Genomic DNA, 20,274 nt, shown 5'->3' with positions numbered 1-20,274 from the left:
GTGTTCATTCTTTTAGGAGGTAAGGGCACTTCATGGTATTATAGCACCTAGCCCCCAACGAAGTATGCACGAGTGGTATTTTAGGCCTGGGAATAGTTGACATAAGTTTGGCTGGGGTGAGGCCTTATGCCTAAGCCAGAGAGAGGTCTTAGGGGAAGTTCTGTTTGGGATATTTGACAGAGAGACAGCAGCACCCCCTTCTGGTCATTTCCCAGCTCTGCACAAAGCTGAAAGCACTCTCCCTTTTTTGAACCCAGGCCCCCTCCACTACTCCTCCATTGGGGCCCTCTCCTGTGAGGTACAAGCAGGCTCTGGCTTCACCTGAAGCATAAATGCTTTATTGTCGCCTTAGGGTTCTCAGGCAGGTGGGTCAGCTGCATGTCATGGGTGGGCAGGAAATGTCCCAATGGCACATTGAGTTGATGGCAGAGCCAAAGATCAGCTCTTAGTGCTTCTTCTGTCCACCCTGCAGCTCCCCAAGTCCCACTGCGCTTGGGTAGCTGGGATAGGGTGCAAGTGGGTCATTCATAGGCTGCCCTAGGGACCTTCTCAGATGAATCATTTGTCCTGAAGGAAGCCCCCGGCCCCCGCATGTTCCCCCACATCCTCTCATAAGTGCCTTCAGCCTGTATCCTCCTCATTAGCCTGCTGAGAAAGTTTTAAAATTAACAGTCACACTTGGATGGTCGGTGCCACGCCTGGGGAGGTCCTATACTCCTGTGACTCTCGTGCCAGTCCCCAGCCATTTTTCTGTGGCATGGGGCTGCTCTGCCCAGCTCCCTGTGTAGGCTGAGCCCATCAATCCACGCACGCGGCCCTTCAGGCCAAAGCTCTGCACATCCTCCTTCCTCTTGCTGCCCCTCCTGCAGCGGCCCTGCTCCGCCTCTCCCGGCTGCCTTCACACCTCCCCCCCAGTTCAGGCCAGGGCTCGGTCTTCTGGTGCATTCTGCCTTCGGGGTGACGTGTTCCCTGTGGGCGCACCGGCTTACAAACCTCTTCTGATTCCTTGACCTCAGCCCTTGGCAGGGCTCTGCAGCCTTCCAGTCAGCGGACCTGGGCCCAATTCCAAAGCCAGAGTCTGTCCCCACCCATCCTGCGACCTCATCTCCCCAGGCGGGAGGGTGGGGAAAGAGGCGCGACTTCAGAACTAGAGGGTGGGGGAAGAGGCGCGACTTCAGAACTAGCAGCCCATCCACTAGAGCCGACCCCACGACCACAAGAGGGCGGGGCCTGGCACTGGGGAACTGGTCCTCGCGCACGCCCTCAGTTGGAAAGAAAGTCGATGGCGGCGCGCACAGAGCGATTGGTGCTGACGTCGACGGCGGTGACCTTAATCTCGGTGTCGCCAAACTGCATGGCGGCGCGGATCTCGCGGCGGCCGGAGGACGCACCGTCGTAGGGCTCTAGCTCCAGGCTGAGCGCGCCGCACTTGCGCACGCCGGGGTCTGTGATGAAGCGCGCGTCCTCGGCGGCGCAGCAGTACAGGTTGATGAGCACGCGCCGCTGGCCCGGGCGCGCCGGGCAATAGCTGCGCCGCACCTCCTCACCCAGGGCCACCGACTGCTCGGCGGCCACGAAGCGCTCGAAGACGTCGGTGCACCAGCGACGGCCGTCGCGGACCAGCAGTTTCTCGGGCGGGTGGCGCCCAGCCACGAATCGGTTGAGCACGCCTACGCCGTAGGTGAGCGGCGAGCGGCGCACCCGCACCACGCCCGGCGCCTGCCCGAACAGCACCGCGCCCTTGAGGATGGTGAGGCCCACGTCGTGCGGGACCACCACGCGCAGGCCGCGGGCGCCCAGCGCCGCCTGCACCGCGTGCTGCAGCACAGCCGACTCGGCAAAGCCGCCCACCAGGAACAGCAGCTTCACGCCCTGCACCTCGGGCCGTGCCAGCAGCGCCTCTGCGGGAGGGGGCGGGAGGAGAGGATGGAAAGGGAAGTGACAAAGAGCACCAGCCTCTGAGGCCGCCGCGGTGAGGCCTCGGGCACCTCCCCTCCACCATCCTGCATCCTGCTGGCAACTAGAAGCTAGCCATCTCACCCTAAAACGGTAGACGGGTTCTGAGGAAGAAAAACCGAGTTTTCACCGAGTGCTCCAGGCAGCCTTCACGGGCTCTGCTTCCCTGACACTCTACCCCCCCTTTCCTCCGCCTCCATGTCCTGGAGGGCAAAGAGATAAGGATACGCATTTACAGTGCCTGCTGCCCACTGTGGGCGCATCTCTAGTACTTCAGCTCTTTAAGTCCCTATGATAACAGTTTTGGGAACCCCGTGCTATCACTCCGTTTTATGAATGAGAAACTGAGGCACCAGAGGGTCTTTCACTTGGAGAGGCTGTACACATCATCCCTCCTAGCTCTTAATACCCACCATACTGTGTCCTCCGGTTGTCCCAGATGATTCCGGGTCTCATTCCGGTGTTTGGATGTGTGGAGGGTCCGGGCACTAATAAGGAGGGGTCATTCCTGCGTCCGAGTGTGAATGTGGGGGTTAGTGGAGGACCCAAGCTTCGGTACTCACCTATGTGCTGGATGATCCCACTGACCGTGGGCTGAAAGAGCTCGTTCATGGCCTCACAAGTCATCCTGAGCATCCCCTGTGAGGACCACTTCACGAAGTTCACGCTGTTGGTGAAGGGGGCACAGGCTCATGGGCTGGGGTCTGGAGCTCTACCCCTGCTCCAGGCCCGTGTGCACTGGGCACTGACTGCATGTTGTGTCCTTCCACCCCACTCCCTCAGGAGCTTTTTAGCCGTCTGCCTGCTCCAGTTCCAGGCATGAAGTCCCAGGAGAGGAGCCTCCAGGCAGAGGAGCCAAGGCGCCCTGGCCCGCATGGTGTGTGTGGCTGTGGGGGTGCGGGGAGGCGCAAAATGTCGGCCCTTTCCCTGGGGGCTCAAGATTCTCTTGCCACGGATCGGGCCTGAGGATTCTAGCTGGGGTGCTTAGGCCCCTCCCCTGACCCCAGCTGGTAAGACATGTACACAGGGCAGATTGGGCAGACCTCCCACTGTCCTCTGGGGCCCACATCCTCCCTTGCAGGGGCGTCCGGCATCCGCAAACCCTTCTTGAGTCCTTGGTCCCCGGGGCCCACCTGCTCCGGCGCAGGGCTGTCTCCACGTTGTGGCCTCGCTGCTTGCGGTAGAAGTCAATGAAGGAGAAAGGCAGCGAGATGTTGAGTGCCCCTGCACGGTGTGGGCCTGCCGTCCGTTTGCGGGCCTCAAAGGCGATGGTCAGATCCACCCAGGCTGCCGGGCGTTGCCTTTTGAAGGTGGCGATGAAATCTTCTCCAAAGATGCGGCCCAGCAGCTGCTCAAAAGCCAGGTCCACGCCCACCGCGCCATAGGGGCCACCTGAGACCCGGCAGGGAGTGAAGGGGGCGGCAGCGCAGACTCAGCCGCCAGGGGGCATTGGCGGGGCCTGGGCGCGCTGGGCACCAAGGGTGCTGGCTGGCTACTCACCAGATGCCTTGTAGAGTTCCTTTAGTGTGCCATGCGGCTGCTCCAGCTGGTGCACGGTCAGGTCCACCGTGCCTCCCCCGCAGTCTGCCACCACGTAGCGGTCTCCTGCGGCGGCGAGCGTGAGCACACACTCCTGGCTTGCTTTGCACCCTCAGCTCTGCGCCCCTTCCAGGTTCACCCAACCCCCAGCCCTGCCCCAGTCGCTAGCCTTGCCTGCGGGGAGGATGGGGGTGGGGTGGCTGTAAGGGACTTCAGGTGCTTGAACCTTACGCCAATGGGTTACGGGCTCAAGGTTTTGGAGGAAAATGTTTCCAGGGCTCTGCAACTCCATCCGCGGAGAATCTCCAGAAGTGGGAGTTAGGGGCGCGGCTGAGTGGGGCGGGGGTGCAGGTGACCATGAGACTGACAGGTTAGGTGCAGCTAATGGAGGAGGAGGGTCTGCGTTTCTAAGGTCTGAACCCCACTTCGCAAATGTTCCCATGCCCCCAATCAGTATATGGTGACCCGCAGGGCTCAAGAAACACCCGTCCACCCCCACCCCCACCTGCTTGCATCTCTGCCCACAGCTCTCCGACGCCGGACTCCACCAGGAACGTGCGGCTGTGGCGGGACCGGCGCAGCTGCTCGCGGGCTGGGGGTTGAGGGACAGCAGAACAGTGGGGTTAGAAGGAGGTGCCTCAGCTACCACACTCGACCCCATCCTCCCACCAGCACCCTCCATGCGCATCTGGAGCAGCCAGTTCTGAAACTCCTGCTCTACTCCTAAGTAGACCTCAAAGGTCTGGACCTCAAAGGATCCAGAAAACCCTATGCGGTAATCTCAGGTGCTGTGACCAACAGCTGAGGGGAAGGAAGTATTTCTGGCCTCAGGACATTCCCTTAACGTAGGTGGGCTGGGGCCACTGCAAAAGAGGGGTTAGGAGACCTTGGAGGAGCTGTGTGTGTGTGTGTGGGGGGGGGGGGACTTGGGTGGTCCAGGGGAGCCTGGGACTTGGGATTTCTCCTAGTCATGGGAGGTGGCATCTGGGAGAGTGACTAAGACTGACCATAGCTGTCTCAGTGCACGGCCCTGGCACAGGAGTTTGAGCTTGGTAGCAGCAGCTCAGGGCTGTTGTGGGGGAGGAAGAAGACAGCTGATGTGCCAGGATGGGAGAAGCTGCTGATTCAGTGGCTGTTTAAGAGAAAACTGAAGACCACCTTTGGCTCAGTGTAGGGGCTGATTTTTTTCCTTTCTCACCTGAGCACCTCCCCTCGGGGCAGGTTGTGTCCCCCTACCCTCAGATTCAGGACTGGGATGGAGTCCTGCCCTGCTCAGACAGTGCTCCCCCAGGACAAGGTGAAATCTCTATCCTCAGATTGGGCTTCCCCAGGTCAGGGCTGCACCTCCTTCCTCAGACTGAATTCCACCAGAGACGTGGCTGGGGGAGGGGGAGATGTCCTCTTCGTGTGGGACATGGCTGAGTGTCTGGCCTCAGTGACCCTCTGACCCTCCCAGGGCAAATGTAATACCACCAGTCAGTGCCCCTGAGTGCAGCTCACCCTGCCGGAAGCTGGAATCGATGGAGCGGCGCTCACCCAGGCGTCCACTGCCTGGAGCCCGGCTGCTTAGGTCCACGAGCTGGTGTAGACGCAGCTTGCGGCAATAGACAGAGGCAGCCTCTGGCTCCAGGGCGATGAGTAGTTGGTCTGCATCCTCCCTCGACACCAGGCCAGCCTGGGAATAGGTGGTGGGCGGGGCCAGGGACCTCCATGGGCCAAGTGTCATACCTAAGATGGCACCTCAGGGCAGGCAACCAGGGCCTTTGGGGCTCCCACCTCCTCCCCATCACACCTCACCCATGCTAGGCCTCCCAGGCCCCTCCAAGCTGCACAAATTTGGAGCTGCCTCACGGCTACCCTGTGACCAGGCTGGGGAGGGCCATGGCCATGGCCAAGAATATCATGGGGTTGCCCAGCAGGAAGAGACCCTAGACAGTGAAAACCTAGAGCATCTGGGACGTGCCCCTCTAAGCTGCCCAGGCTGTAGCAAGGTCCCCTTCACAGGTACAGGGCTGGCCAGCTGAGCACTGGCTGAGGCTGTAAGCCCAGACTCTAGCACAGTGTGTATGGGGTGTAATGGCCAGACCACCAATCAGAGGAGGTGGTATTGGGGGGGGGGGGTCACCTTTGGCTCACTGAGCCCTTTTCCTTCACCAGGCTGGTGTCAGATAACAGCCACAGGCCTCCCCAGTCCCAGGAGAACTCTGTTCCCCAGAGAATCAGATATAGGCATCAAGAGACTCTCAACAGTGAAATTACAGGTGCCAGGAGGGGCCAGCTGTGAGGAGAAAAACACTTGGGATCTGTTACTTCCTATATTGGGACAGGGGATCCCTGTGGGAAGTACTTTATGGTTTTGTGGGGTTCCCTGGATTCTGACCAGGTGGGGGTTGGGGACGGGTGGGTATCGAGACTTCCTGCCCAGGGCCAGCCCTTCCTGAGCTGGCAGCCAGGAACAGTGTGGGAGGAAGCAGAGTGGATAAACCAGCAGGGGGCACTAGGGTGGGGGGGTGTTTATTCTGGCTGGGCACAGCCTTGCTTTCATCCTGGTCTCTGTGGGGTGGGGGAATGCCCACCACCTCAGGGTTAGCTCTTTCCAGTGACAAGTGTAGGCACCTGCAGACCTGGCACCTGGGGCATGCCTGGCCCACAGGAGCGTGGGGGGTTGAGGGTTCTGGTATCTTCCAGGGGGTGCACAGGCAAACCTTTTGGAGGTCCTTGGGTGTCCCCCAAGGCCCCAGGGGGAGGACCAAACAATGAGTTTTGCTCTGAGAGGCTGTGCTCCCCTCTTTCCCCACCCCATCTTACTGGAGGTGGGGGAGCCTGAGTTGTGCACTCAGGTCCCCCCAGTCTCCAGACCTTTGGGCATCTCTTATGGTAGGAAGCCCAGGAAGCATTGACCCAAATCACCTCCCTTCATAGTTTCGTAGTCCTGTCTCCCCTACTGCAGAGCTTACAGTGGCTGGGGCATGGTGGTGGAGCCCCTGAAAATACCGGAGCTGGCTGCCCAGCTACTGTGTGTTGCCTGCTACTGGCTCCCAGCTGCCCCCCCCTTCTCTAGAGAACTGCCCTCAGCTGAATGGAAAACACCTCACTTGGAAAGGTTTCCCCCTCACCTCCAGCAACCAACAACAGACTGATATGGATATACAAAAAGCGGGCCCCCTTGCCTTCCTGTGGTCAACTGCTGGGTACAGTTCTCCCTCCAGTGCTCTTCGTGGGATTGGGCTGAGGCTAGACTCCAGTTGAGACCACATTCCTGCTCGGCTCTTTCTCTTGGCCCATTTCCTTCACTCCTCTTTCTCCCAAGAGCCCTTCTCCAGTACACCACATGCATAGGACCCATCTTGGGCTCTGCTAGGAAACCCGACTTAAGACGCTGGCTAAGCTGGCCTGGGCCATGCCTCTCGTCCCTCTGCTCTCTGTTCCTGCAGGCTCACACCCTCTCCTGGTGGCGACAACCTTCCAAAATGCCCAGCAGGGGAAAGCCAGAGGTCTTTGTACACAGTGACCAGTCCCAAGGGTGGTGGGTGAATGAGAGTCTGGGGCCGTCCCTAGAGCCCTCCAGAGCTATGCCCACTGGTCTGCCTTGCACATCCTTACCAGATAGGCAGCCTCACGCATGAACTGCTTGGCAGGCTGTTTCCAGATGGCAGGCACCGTCAACACCCAGCGCACGGTGTCCTTCTCTGGCAGCGATGGGCACTGCTCCCTCAGCTCCTGGAGCAGGAGGGGGCAATGAGAGGTAGGCTGGCTTGGGTTGCAGGGGTGGGAGGTGTCTTCAGCCTTCTATGGGAACTGGAGGGACTAATCAGGCCTCAGGAAGGACTTCCCAGCTGAGTTGGAAGAATTCCTAACACCTCCTCCCCCAACACCCGTATGGCCCATGCAGGCTCCATCAGATAGGAAGGCAGGGGCTGGCGAAAATGACCTCTGACCTCTAACGGATGGGCTGACAGGAAAAGATGGACCTGGCGGGGGTCCCTGCCCCGGTGGGCAGGGATGGGGCCACAGCACACCTGAAGGGCATGCTCCTTGAAGAAGCGTAGGGCATGGGCGAACACCTCCAGGGCAGGCATTTTCTTTCCGTTTACGGCCTCTAGCTGGGTCTTCAGGGTGAGATCCTAGCAGGAACATAGGCGATTCTGCAGGAGGCCATAGCTCTACCCCCATTTCCTGACAAACTCTCTCTGAAAATCACGCCATTTCCTGGTGCTTCCCCTCCGAAGTGTGGGCTCAGCTGGGCTCTCCTGCTAATCCAGGAGAACACCAGTTCTGTCCCCAGCCCTCTCTTTAGCCCCGCCCTCCTCTAATCCCGGCCTCACCCCTTAGCCCCTCCTCCACTTTGACTCCCAAGCCCCCTCAGCCTCTCCTCACCTTTTACCTTTGCTCACCCTCCTTGAGCCCTGCCCTTTCCCCTCCTGTCCCCGCCTCCCTGGCTGGAGTGTCCCGAGCCAGAATGTGCCTTACAGTGGCGCTGTGGATCTTCATCTTGAACTTCTCGAAATAGAGCCAGTCCCGCGCCTCCTCAGGGTCCAGATCGTGGTAGTAATCGCGGGCAGTGTAGCCAAAGCTGTGAAAGGCGCCCTCCGGGGTCAACAGCAGGCAGGTGGGAGTCTTCTGGTGGGCCACTCCTGGGTCCCCGCCCTCCCATTTCCTGTGGGGGCACAGGACTGTCAGTGTTGTCAGCGAAACCCTCCCTTCCTGAGGTTGGGTACCCGCTCTGGAATCAGCTGTGTGACCTTGGGCAGGCCACCTAGCCTTCCTGAGCAGCTGTCCTCCTACGTGTAATATGGAGATAATAATAGTACCTACCTCTTAGAGTTCTCGTGAAGACAGTGCTTGGCATCCAGTCAAATCTCCATAAAATGCTGCTCATGGGATCCTTTCTATCCATGGGGCCACAGGACCTATCAACATTCTCAGCTCCTGCTTCCTTCCATGAGGTACACCATTGGCCTGCGCCTCCCTCCTTAAGCAGCAGCAGGCCATCATCCACCTGCCTGGGTCTGGCCTCCTGACGTATCTCTTGAGGACTCTAGCAGAGGCTTTCTCCCAGCCAGATGGTGTGCCCTCCTGTAGGCTGTCTTCCACCGCCAAGCTTCTTCAAAGCATTTGTGATCCTTCCTATCTGACCCACTTCAACAGCTACACCCCAGTTGACTGCACCTCCAGCAGGATCCCCAAACCTGAATGAGATTCCAAACCTCCCTATCTGCAGGCACCATGTGGATCTCCACCCAGAACTCCTGGTCTAGTTCACTGGTCTGGCAACTTGTTTCTCCCCTTCCTCTAACTTCTCTGATGTCCTGAACCCTCTAGGCCAAGCTTGTCCCCTGCAGCCTTTAGGGGAGAGAACTGGGAATCCAGGCAGAAGGCACAGCATGTGGAGAGGTGTGAAAGCGCAGGGATAACCAGCTACAGGCTGGCTCAAAATGCAGAAGGAGAAAATACAGGAATGTTAAGGTCAGCTAGGGAAGAGCATCAAATGCCACATCTGAATTCTTTTGGTGGGCTTTAAGTAGAAGAATGAAGAATCATGACCACATTTGCTTTTAGAAAAGTCACCGGTTGATCTTTGTGGTAGCAGCAGCAGTGACCACCATTCAGTCGCTGATATGTAGCTTTTTGTTCACACCCAGGAGCTACACACCCTCGAGGTGGCTAGCCAGGAGACAGTTACCCAGATCAAGGCTCACATGGACTTGTTGGAGGGCCATGCTCCAAGGAGATCAAATCGTGCTCTTGACAGGCACACCCCTAGAAGATGAAGTTATCAGGGCCTGTGTGGGGTAGAGGCTCTGACCACTCTGGGGGAACCATCCACATGCTTGGAGGCAAAGTCCATGGTTCTCTGGGCCATGCTGGGAAAGTAAGGGGGCAGACTCCCAAAGTGGCCAAACAGGAGAAAAAGAAGACAGGCCAGGCCAAGCAGTGGATGCAGTAAAACTGGTGCTTTGTTAATGTTGTGCCCACCATTGTCAAAAGAAGGGGCCCAATGCCAACTCTTAAGTCCTTTGTAATCCTGGCTTTCTCTAATAAAGCTACTTAGCGAGTCAAAAAAGAAAGAAAGAAAAGAAAAGAGAAGAGAAGAGAAAAGAAAAGAAAAAAGAAAAGAAAAGAAAAGAGAAAAAGAAAAAAGAAAGGTCACTGGTCCCCACATGGCAACAGATGGAGGGGAGGAAAAATGGAGAAGGAAAACCAGAGACGAGGATTTTGCAACCATCCAGGTGAGAGTGGGTGGGGCTGAACTTAGGGGTTGTGGCTGTGGAGAGAAGTGGCTGGGTGTTCCAGAGATACTAGAGAGGTAGAAGTGATAGGGCTTGGTGACTGGTAGGGTGGGGAGGGTTTGGGAAGAAGCCAAGATGTCCCCCAATTACTTCCTGTGACTGTCTCGTCCACAGGACTGCGACACTGTCCTTTCTTGTGTCCTCTGCCCCAACATAGGGTCCAGCATGGTCTCAACGGTGTGCACTGACAAACATGACAGCTGGGATGTCCTGCAGCCCCTTGAGGGCTGTAAGTGCCCAGAGCCATTGTGGCCTAAATGTGGATGTGGGTGGAGCAGAGAAAGGGGAAGGGCAGTTCATGCTCATGCAGGTCAAGTTCCTTGTATCTTTGGGGAAGTAACCCTTATGTTTGTTTCTCCATCCACCCTGCCATCTACCCTTCTGGGCCCTGGGGAAGCCCCTTTGCTCCCTCATCCCAATCTGGGTTGGAGCTTTGGGGTCTTCTAGAAGGGCCTTCCACCTACTGGCTGCAGCTTCCCTAAGACATAAAGGATCAGGGTCTTGAGGCCTGGAGGGGAGTATCAAATGTGTTGTTCAAACAAAACTCAACTATATTAGGATGTATTTTTTTTGAACATCTCTTTCATAACAGCTGTGTAACTTGTCAACTCAGCCCTCTGATCCTTCATGTCCCTGTCCTTCACCTGAAGTGTTGAACCTAGGAATCTGCCTGTAGGAGTCTACTGCGCAGAAATCCCAGCACAGGTTTTCAAGGAAGGACATTCATTGCAGCACTTTGTGTAATAGTGAAAAATTAGAGGACAAGAAACCTCCTAAAACTATCAGTAGAAAAGTGGACAAATTATGTCTGTACTCCGCAGCTGTTAAAGGAAATTGTGGCTTCAGCAGGAGCCTATATAAGAACAGTCCTGTCAACCAAGATGCATGCCCAGAGCCCAAGGGAGCCAGGCGGCTGCCTTGTTTTTGTTTGGCTGGTTCATTTTTCTTTTTCCTTTTTTAAGAAAAAATAAAGCAGGTGGATTTGAAAAAAAAAAAAAAAAGAAGAAAGAAATTGTGGCTTTATGTGTTGACACAAAACATCTACAAAATAATGTTGAAAGCTTAAAGTAAGGCAAGTTGTATGATATCCCATTTTTATTTTAAATTCTTTCTTTAGTGTTTATTTATTTTTGAAAGAGAGACAGAGTGTGAGTGGCGGAGGGGCAGAGAGAGAGGGAGACAGAGAACCAGAAGCAGGCTCCAGGCTCTGAGCTGTCAGCACAGAGCCCAACCTGGAGCTCGAACTTGTGGACCACGAGATCATGACCTGAGCCAAAGTTGGATGCTTAACCGACTGAGCCACCAGACACCCCTCCCACTTTTATTTTACAGACACATATATGTGCATATATGCCTGTGTGCCTTTGTGTACAAGCCCAGAAAGGCATTTGTGTATTTAACTGTAACATTTTTTAAAATTAAAAACGAAGCCCAGGGGCTCCTGGGTGGCTCAGTTGGTTAAACATCAGATTCTTGATTTCGGCTCAGGTCATGATCTCACCGTTCATAGGTTGAGACTCATGCTGGGCTCTGCTGACAGCATGGAGCCTGCATGGGATTCTGTCTTCCTCTCTCTCTCTCCCTCCCTTGCTTGCACTCCTCTCTCTCAAAATAAATAAATAAACTTAAAAAAAACCCGAAACCCAATATTTCTATTGGGTGTTTCTCTAATTGAGGATGGGGCCCAGGCCTAGGACCCATCCTCTAACTTTCTGCCCCCACAGGAAGCCCCAAGCTAGGGATGGAGGGAGCTCTGGAGAGACCCCATGTCTCTTCAGTGACAGTCTTTCTGAGACCAGGTCCATCCCAGGGAGTGAGGACCCCCCGCCCCAATCTCCCAGCTCAGCCACCCTCACCTCATCATGTGGATGGCTTCAGGATCACTGGCAAAGCTGAAGGCATAGCCACTGGAGGTGGTGCCAAAGTCAATGGCCACCACCACAGAGAAGGGAGCATGCTGCGGGGCTCGGGCCTCCGGCTTCTGTGAGGACAAGATCCAGAGTCAGGCAGCAGCCCAAGGGCCCGACTGACTGCCTGCTGAAGCCCCTCCTCTCCCCCGGCTGTGGTCCAGACTGGCCCCGGCTCTAGCCACCTGCCCCAAATCCCTTCCCCTCAAAGCCTCCAGGCTAAGCCCTGGAACTGCAACTGCTCAGAAGCCCAAGGTCTCAGGTCACCCTCTGCAGCTTGTGGTGTAAGCTCTTGCTTTCCTCTTTCGGTTCTCTGTCCACCTTCTGCCTGGCTGGCCTGAGCCCCACCCCCATCTCACAGCACCGCACAGCCCCGGCCCAGCTGAGAGCAATCTCGCTCTTCTGGGCAGCTTTGGTAACACACAGACCTGTGTATATTTGACCCCCTAGATCTTTGTGTCCACAGTGACACGACCGGATTCTGTCAGTTTTGTGGCAGAGAAGAAAGGCCTGTGCATGTGCCCAGAGCGGTTCTGCCTTCTCCCAGGCCAGGCCTGGGCTCCCTAAGAACAAGGGGGTCTCCAGGCTGCATCACTAGGTGAGGCCATCCTGGGTGGGGTGACCCAGGGAGTTTGGGAGAAGGTTATATCCTGGATACTTCAAGCTAGTAGTTTCCAAACTAACGCTTAGCAATATGTGTCTTCTCTTCCCCAGATATACCACCACATGTCAGAAGTCTCCTTACCCTAGGCAGGCTATGGTCTATGGGTGTCACCCCAGAGTGGTGCTGTCTGGGTGTTAGTTACATTGGGCTCGCCTTAGTAGACTGTTACCCCTACAGTCCAAGGTCACCTAAGGCTAACTCTTCTGGGGGGGGGGACATGACTGGAGAATGCAAGGGCAAGATCCAGGCAGCACCCCCAGCCCAACCCAGGCCCTGCTAGGGCTCTGCTAGACACCAGGCCTTGCTTTCTGGAGTGTGACCTGCCTCCATACCACCCAGGCCACCCACCACCAGGATCCCTGTTCCCGGGCTTACTGGAGACTGCGAGGGTGTGAGGGGGGCAATGCCACAGCTTTCCTGGGTCCTTGGGGAGCCGGGCGGGCTGGGCACGGGGGACCGCTCGGGGCTAGAGCCTGCAAAGAGAGGGTAAGTTACTCTGGCACACCATCAGGTTAGGAGCCGGTGACTGGGCACTGGGAGGTTCTCCATCAGTCCTTGCTGGGCTGAGGCAAGGGGCACCCTGCCGCGGAAGGGGAAATAGTTGGGGAGGGAAGGAAGGACAAGACTGAGGCAGGCAGGGGAGGACTGAGGGCCTGTTATCGATTTGAGGTGACCCATCCCTGGAGGGTGACCCATGCCTCGCCTGAGGACTCCTTGTCTCCCCCAGCATCCCTAAGACACAGCAGGGGCACAGCAGGCGAGGGGAGAGATAGAGAAGAATTATGGGGACTGGGGGAGACTGAGTCTAGAGACAGAAGAGCAGGAGAGATGGGTGAGTGGGCTCCTGGGGCAGGGTGAGGGTGGAGGGCAGAGAATCCAGAAGAGCTGGGGAACTGCAGACGGAACTGAGCAGCAGGAGGGGCTGCTCCCCTCCCCACTAGTCTGGCCACATGGTTCTAATCAGGACCCCAGGGAATCACCCTCCCTCTCCCCCTCCCTCTACCAAGGGCCAAGGATAGGCCCAGCTGGCTGTGTGGTGAGGATCAAGAAGGGGAATGGTGCTTCCCCCAGCCCAGCTCTGAGCTGAGGCAAGTCCACAACACTAGGAAGTTGGATTTTGAGCCTCCCTTCCCTACAACACACGGAAACCTGGAGCCAGCATCTGGGGGCAGGAGGTCCCACTGAAACCCTCTCTCAGGCCCAGCACTGAGCTGGACCTTCGCTGGGAGGAAACAGCAGCTCCAGAAGGCAGCCCAAAGCCTGGCTTGGAGGATCAGGCAGTTTAGGGGCCTGCCTGGCTGGAAATCCCCTAGGTGTGGGCTGGTGGCTCATCACCACCCCACTGGGCGTTGCTAAGGCCCCTACCAGCAGTGCTGGGCTGCCCTGAGATTCATGTGTGGGGACAGGGAGGCTGGTCCAGGAGGCTGATGGGGTCTTGCATGAAGACCCGTGGACACGTCAACTGGTCTGGCTTGCTTTAGGCCAGGTCCTGTATTCCTTCAGTAGCTACCCTGCTGTGTGCCCTGATAGGTCCCAGCTCTTGCTGGCCTGGGGATACCCTGGGAACATGTACATGAGGGGGATTCTAGGAAGTGCCTGGACAGGGCCAGAGTCTGTCTTGAGGTGCTGGAGGGGCAGGGTTATGGTGGTCAGTGTCCCAGGGCTCCTTTTTCTAAGCGGCCAGTACGGGCCTGGGCCCTGCCACCAGCTCCAGCTTGAGGGGCCAAGTTGCTGTGGCTTGGGCCTGGGAAGGGAGGCAGGAAGGAAGGCCCAGCCCACCAGGTCTTTGTTAATGGACTTCCTGAGGAGTGGCCCTCTGGCCTCCCACCCCTGCAGAGAGCCCAGAGCCTGCTCCCAGACCAGGCCAGAGGCAGATGAAGGTGTACACGCACAGAATTCTGTGCATGCAGACCACCTGCCAATATATACACTCTCATACAAGGCCTTGCACACAGACTTCCCTCAGGCAGACAGACACAGACACACACAGACATACACACTCACACTCATACCAGGTCCCGTGTACACAGACCCTGCCCAAGACATGCAAACTCATTCAGTCCTGTGCACACAGACCCGCTGTGCACATACTCATAGACACACACTCACACACACAGTCCTGTAAGCACCAACCCTTCCTGCACAAACACACTGTCTCAAGAACCTCGTCTGGGAGAGTTGCCCATGTGCAGGCTGGAGGTGGGTCTCAGTGTCAGGATGAGAGGGGTGGTGGGTCAGGGCACAGGCTGGGGGAGGGAGGAGAGTCTTACCAATGTACAGCCCTTGCAGGCCCATCTCTGGGACAGCCAGCATCTCTGCAGGCCCTGTGACTGTCAACAGGAACAGACAAACAGAATGGCATTTATTTGTTCCTTTGTTCCCTTATTGAAAGCTTATTTATTTTAGTTATTTACTTTTGGCTAGAGTCCTTTGAAGCGAATCCCAGACATCACGTTGTTTCACCTATAAATTCTTCAATACGTCGCTCCAACAGATAAAGACTCCACAAACGTCGTTGCAACATCCTCATCATGTGTGACAATATTAACAGCAATTCCTCAGGCTCGGCTAACGTTCAGTCCCACAGTGCCAGCTTGTCTCCAAAATGTCTTAACATTTGCTTTGTTGGAATCAGGATGCTCCTAAATGTTTTCGAGTGCCCACTCTGTGCCAGGTGTTAGCAGACATTAGCGACCCAGAGAGACACTGTTCCCGCCCTGGAGGCCTACAGCCTGGTGGGGAAACTGATTACAGTAGGATAATCACCGAAGTGAATTTGAGATTACAAATGATGCTGTCAAGGTCACAGCTGGATACAAACCAAGCAGAAAGGCTTGGTAAGGCTAGAGAGAGAGGCTGGGCCGGGCTGGGCTGATCCTCTAGGCAGACCCTCCAGGACCCTATTTTAGATTTGGTTTTATATGACGGGGAACAGCAGATCTTGAAAGGTTTGAAGTAGCTGAGCAGAATTGGGGGCATGACTAAATCTGCATTTTAAAAAAGTCCCTTGGCTGTATGGAGAGTGCAGATTGCAGCAGGCAGTTTGGAAGCAGAAGCCCTATGGGGGCACCAGGCGACAGATGATGGTGGTAGCTATGTGTCTTGAGACAGAAGTCGAGTTCTGAAGTTACAGAGACCAACAGGGCTGATAGAAGATGGCTGGATTGGATATTGGGGATTAGGACGAAGATGTCAAGGGTGACATTGTCCGACTCGAGCTAGGGGATGGACAGTGAGATGGAGAATACCGGAGAAGAGCAGGCTGGCAGGGGAAAGGGGCAGAGTTCTGGGTGCAGTATTGAAACTTCCCAGAGAACAGACCAAGGAGCCAGATGGTGTATGATGCAGAGGTCAGAGAGAAAGCTGAGGGGGAGATGCACATTTGGGAGTCATGTCAAGGGAGGCCTGGCAGGGAGTAGTGGGGCAAGAGTAGGGAGAACCAGCACGGAAAGGCTGGCTGGAGGAAGGTCTGCTGCTGGAGAAGACTGGATGCTTGCTATGGTCCCATGAAGATCTCAGATCTAAGAGAAGTACGCGAAGCTAGATGCCTTTAGAGGTTATTAGAGGAGCCTTGCAACACCTGTTCTAATGGCCCAAGGCCATCATTTTGGCAGAATGAAAGAGATGGGGTAGAAGTCAAGTGAGCCCGGGCAAGGAGCGAGCAGAGGGTAAGAGAATGCAGTGAGCACTTCCAAGAAGCATGGCTGAGGTCAGGGGCTGGTGTGAGGGCAGTAGCTGGAGGAACAGAAAGCCTGAGGACGGGAAGATGTGCTTTCATTTTCTTTTCTAAGATGGGAGCAACCTGAGTTTGTGTCTGGGGGCCAGGCTAGAGGCAGCAGCACCGGAGCCCCCTGGGAGCTGTTAGAAATGCACAACCTCAGGCCCCGCTCAAGACCTGTTGAGTCAGAACTTGCATTTTAACAAGATCTGTGCACATGAAAGTTTGAGAAGTGCTGCTTAACGTGTTCCTGGGCCGATCTTCAGATAACCTGTGCTAAAGTCCTCAGCTGTGGGCCTGGCAGCCCCCCTAAACAAAGGTGAGGCTGCTCAGAGCCCCCTCCCTCTCTGTAGCCAGTGGCCTGATCAGGAAGTTTTGCTAACAGAATGCAAGTGAGCGCAGAGCTGGGCACCATCACACGCATGCACACATATGCACAGCACGCACCCTTGCTCACACACAGTTTACACAGCCCAGCCCCATTGTGGACGGACACTCAGACATGTCCAGGATACTCCTGCATGGCCAGCACCATAGACATTTCCAGATACATGCAATCCTGTTGTCAGCAGAGGCGCACAATTGGATGCCCAGGAGTGAGCATCACGGGAAAGACAGGGGCGGCTTTGGGGCACTCAGAACAGCAGAGTGATGCTAAGAAACAGGAAGGCAAATAGTGCGCATGGGTGTGGGCCTTGAGAGCCAGGACAGGGGCTGAGTGCAGGGAGAGGGAGTGGTGTGCTGGAGGTGAGCCTCCCCAGCCATGAGAGCTGATTCTGCATCTCTCTCCAACTCTGCATTCACGGACATCACATGGGTTAACTTGAAATTAGCCATGGTACAAGTATTTACACCAAGGAAATTGGCAAACACCATAGATTGGGTTTTTCTCCCTCTGAGAGAGTTGACGGTATTGACCATAGCACACCCTGTGGATTGAGGCCACAAGGGGGAAGCTGACAGCCCTGTCTGTGCATTGTTTCGATTCTTGAGCAAAAAAAACTTATTGAGCATTTGTTTGCATCAGGCTCTGTGCTAAGTGGTTGAATGAATGAATGGATTTTCTGGATGAAGGCTCTACTGTATTTAGAGGAGACTCAATCTAGAGCTACCAGGAAAAGAAGACTCAGGAATCATCCCTCTAAGCTGGATTCCATGTCCAAACTGTGTGCCTACAGTCCTCCCACCTATCTGAAGCTGGTCCAGTTATCTCCTGTCTCTGAGCATGTGGACACGGATCGTGCCTACACTGGGGTCTCAGGGACGGCAAGGGTTTACGATTGCACCTGGCCAGAGTGCATCATGTCGCCTCTCTGTGCTTCAGTGTCTTTCCTGTAAAATGGGGTATGCAGGGGGCTTGTTAAGACCTACAAGTCCAGATAAGGAAGGTGGTTGATAAGGGCAGGAACTTGGACAGATGTGAGCAGTTCTTCTTTTTTTAATGTTTATTTATTTTTGAGAGAGAGAGCGGGGGATGGGCAGAGAGAGAGGGAGACACAGAATCTGAAGCAGACTCCAGACTGAGCTGTCAGCACAGATTCTGATGTGGGGCTTGAACTCACAAACAGTGAGATCATGACCTGAGCCAAAGTCGGATGCTCAACAGACAGCCACCCAGGAGCCCCATATGTGAGCAGTTATTCTTATCCTTCATGATGTGGATTCTGAATTTTCTCTTGTTAGAAGTTTTTGGTCTTATTGAGACTTTTATTCTAATCATTCTGAGTTCTTTGATGGGGGGGGGAGGACCTGAATCAATCTGTGTTAAAGAAGGGGGATCCTGCCAATTCCTTGAGAGTTGGAGGTAGAAGGGGCTGGTGGCCCCATATGTCTTTGGGACATCCCCCATCATGCATATGCACCCAGAAACACTTAAGGACAGTATTGGTTTCTCAAAGCTACGACTGGGACAGAATCCACAGCTGGAAAGGGGGCAAAGTAGATCCTCACCGCAGGGGCCGACTAATTTCAGACTGGGGATGCTTATGGGTTTGAACATAACTGGGTGGGGCAGTTTGATTTACACAGAAAGTAATGTCATTTCCTGGCTACAAGCACAGGCTAAACTCTGGCCCCAGCTTGACCCCTACCCTACCCACAGACAGACGCTTAACCTTCCCATGGAGTGACCCCTAGCCCTTGGATTCATATTGATCTCTAATCTTCAGCTTCACACTGACCCCTGGCCCTGACTTCTACCCAATAGGTATGACCTATCAGTCACTGGGGACCATGACAGGGTGTGGCTGAGTAGAGACTCGAAACGGGAGACTCCCATTCCAGAGTGCTTCCTGGACTCACAAAAGCCTAGAACTGGCCTGATGGAGAGAATTTTCCAGAGATCTCTTCCTGGGGAGGGGACATTAAGGCTGGGTACTTATGCCCCCAAAGTGTACTCAGGGTGTGTGGTGTTGCTGGATTTCAGGGCTCCACACATACCTGTCCTCTGCCTATGAGGACAAAGAGCCCACCCTGATCTTTACAGTTCCCCCCCATCCCCTGCAGGCAGGGACTGCCTGGACCCTGCCTTTCCCATCCACTGTTTTCTGCTCAACATCCTGCCAGCCCTTTAATGGGATGGGATTCTGTCAGCAGGCAGAGAGGCCACAGGCATTTCTCCTAAGCCACAGGTTGGGCCAACCAGGGCCAAGGGACAGATCAGAAATGGCACCCAAAGAGCTGCTCCAGTCTGTCTCTAGAGAGGAGCCCTCTGGGAGAGGGACCAGTAGGAGGCTGTGGGGTAGGGAGGTTGCCTCCTCCAGTGCTGAGGCAGGGGGTGCCATAAATGGTCTCCCATGGCCCCTCCCTGTCCTCAACTTTTCTTTCCATACATCCTGCCCCACCCCCTTTGGGTCCTCACCATGGGGGCTTCCAGTTCACAAACAACCTCTGTTCCACAGAGCCCAAGGCTTAAAGCCCCTCCCATCCTCTGCCCACCAGGCCCCCATCACCTCCCTTACCTTCTGGGGCTCTAAAGCTGCACTTGCTCTCACATCGAGGCCATATTTTAGAGCTCCCTCCCTCCCAGTCTCTCTCCCCACAACACAAGCCTGCTTGACAGACTGGCTCCATTGCCCCTACAGGGAGCCCAGACCCCACCCCACCTGCTCCCGCCCCTCCCCCCCTGGGCCCTCCGCCCCCCAGCTGGCCTGTGGAGAGAATCCAGAGGTCCCTGGTCAGGAGGCCATCACAGTCTGGAACTGTGGCATCCTGGTCACTGCCACTCTCGAGCTTCCCAGACCATAGGCCCTAAGACCCTCCTCTCCCACCAGGTGACCTCCCTCCCCCAAACACACACACACACACACACACACACACACACACACACACACTTCAACCCCCAGGTCTCCACGTCTGACCTAGGCATTGTGTTCTCCACAAACTGGCTTACCGGAGCAGACCCCAGCCCCACTCCAGTCCCCCAGCCCCACCCCCACCGCGGCACAGGGGTCTCCCCAGCCCCCCACACTCCGTAGTGCGCGTGTGGGGTCCCGGAGCCTGGATATGAATACAAGGTCGCCGCTCCAACTGCTTTTCTGAACCCGCAGCCCCAATGGAGAGAATGCCTTGCAGGATCTGTCCCCAGCCCGCCCCCCCCCACCCCAGGGTTAGGAAGTTTTTTTTTGGGGGGGGGGGGTCGGTTCTCAGCCTACAGCCCGGGACAGACAGGACCGCACAGCTCGCCGCCTTTCTCCTCTCTGGGAGACCCCCGCCCAGAACTCACCTCCACCCTCCCGACAGCTCGACCTGGGTTCGGCCGCCTCGATCCCGGGTCCGCAGCCCCTGGTCGTACCCGCCGCGGCAGCCACAGCCCTCGACGTGCGCCCAGCCCGCGCCTCAGGCTCGCCCCGCGCCGCCCACCCCGCCCGCGGCCCCCTCCCCCAGGCCGGATGGTCGCGCGCTCCCGGCCCAGATGTGCGAGGCCGGGGCGGGGCCTGGCTGCGCGGGCCTCTCGGAGGGGCCCAGCCCGGCCCCGCGTCCCAGCCCCTCCTAGCGCCCCTCCTGCGCCCCGTCGCTGCGCCTCCCCCCTCCGCCCCGCCGGCAGCCTGGGGGGTGGGAGGGGGCGAAGTGTGAGAAGGGGAGGTGGAGGGAGGAAAGAGGAATTCCAGACGCCTCGTTGTCCTCCTGCGGCCGAGGGGGCTCCCCCTCCTCGCCCCTACAGGCCCACCTCAGGGGCTCAGTGTAGGCCAGCCCAACTCC

At 56.4% G+C, this 20,274-nt stretch overlaps 1 protein-coding gene and 1 pseudogene across 1 annotated transcript; one reads left to right on the top strand and one right to left on the bottom strand.

Annotated features, from left to right (window-relative positions):
- Positions 1-907: 907 nt before the first annotated feature.
- Positions 908-19,949, bottom strand: HSPA12B (heat shock protein family A (Hsp70) member 12B). The gene is made up of 13 exons (XM_040447578.1): positions 19,799-19,949; positions 14,627-14,686; positions 12,732-12,829; positions 11,642-11,766; positions 7,966-8,152; positions 7,515-7,619; positions 7,099-7,215; positions 4,996-5,170; positions 4,001-4,087; positions 3,457-3,561; positions 3,090-3,348; positions 2,520-2,623; positions 908-1,901 (listed from the first exon to the last, which is right to left on the bottom strand). The coding sequence occupies exons 2-13, from the start codon at positions 14,667-14,669 to the stop codon at positions 1,264-1,266; spliced, it is 2,043 nt and encodes a 680-aa protein (XP_040303512.1). The 5' UTR covers positions 14,670-14,686; positions 19,799-19,949; the 3' UTR covers positions 908-1,263.
- Positions 9,108-9,802, top strand: LOC121012439 (ubiquitin-like protein FUBI; annotated as a pseudogene).
- Positions 19,950-20,274: the final 325 nt, after the last annotated feature.

The sequence above is a fragment of the Herpailurus yagouaroundi genome, unplaced genomic scaffold (genome assembly GCF_014898765.1).
Source record: "Herpailurus yagouaroundi ecotype Mexico unplaced genomic scaffold, PumYag 196, whole genome shotgun sequence".
Classification (NCBI taxonomy): Eukaryota; Metazoa; Chordata; class Mammalia; order Carnivora; family Felidae; genus Herpailurus; species Herpailurus yagouaroundi.
Note: the sequence above shows the minus strand (reverse complement) of the source record. Positions and strands in the feature narration are given on the sequence as shown.

What these genes read in the sequence shown, in the direction of transcription:
- HSPA12B (XM_040447578.1), bottom strand. Translation starts at nt 14,669, where the DNA reads ATGCTGGCTGTCCCAGAGATGGGCCTGCAAGGGCTGTACATTG. An exon ending in TCACACCCTCGCAGTCTCCA is followed by an intron (nt 11,767 to 12,731) that starts GTAAGCCCGGGA and finishes TTGTCCTCACAG; the next exon opens with AAGCCGGAGGCCCGAGCCCC. An exon ending in TGCGTGAGGCTGCCTATCTG is followed by an intron (nt 5,171 to 7,098) that starts GTAAGGATGTGC and finishes ACCTATTCCCAG; the next exon opens with GCTGGCCTGGTGTCGAGGGA.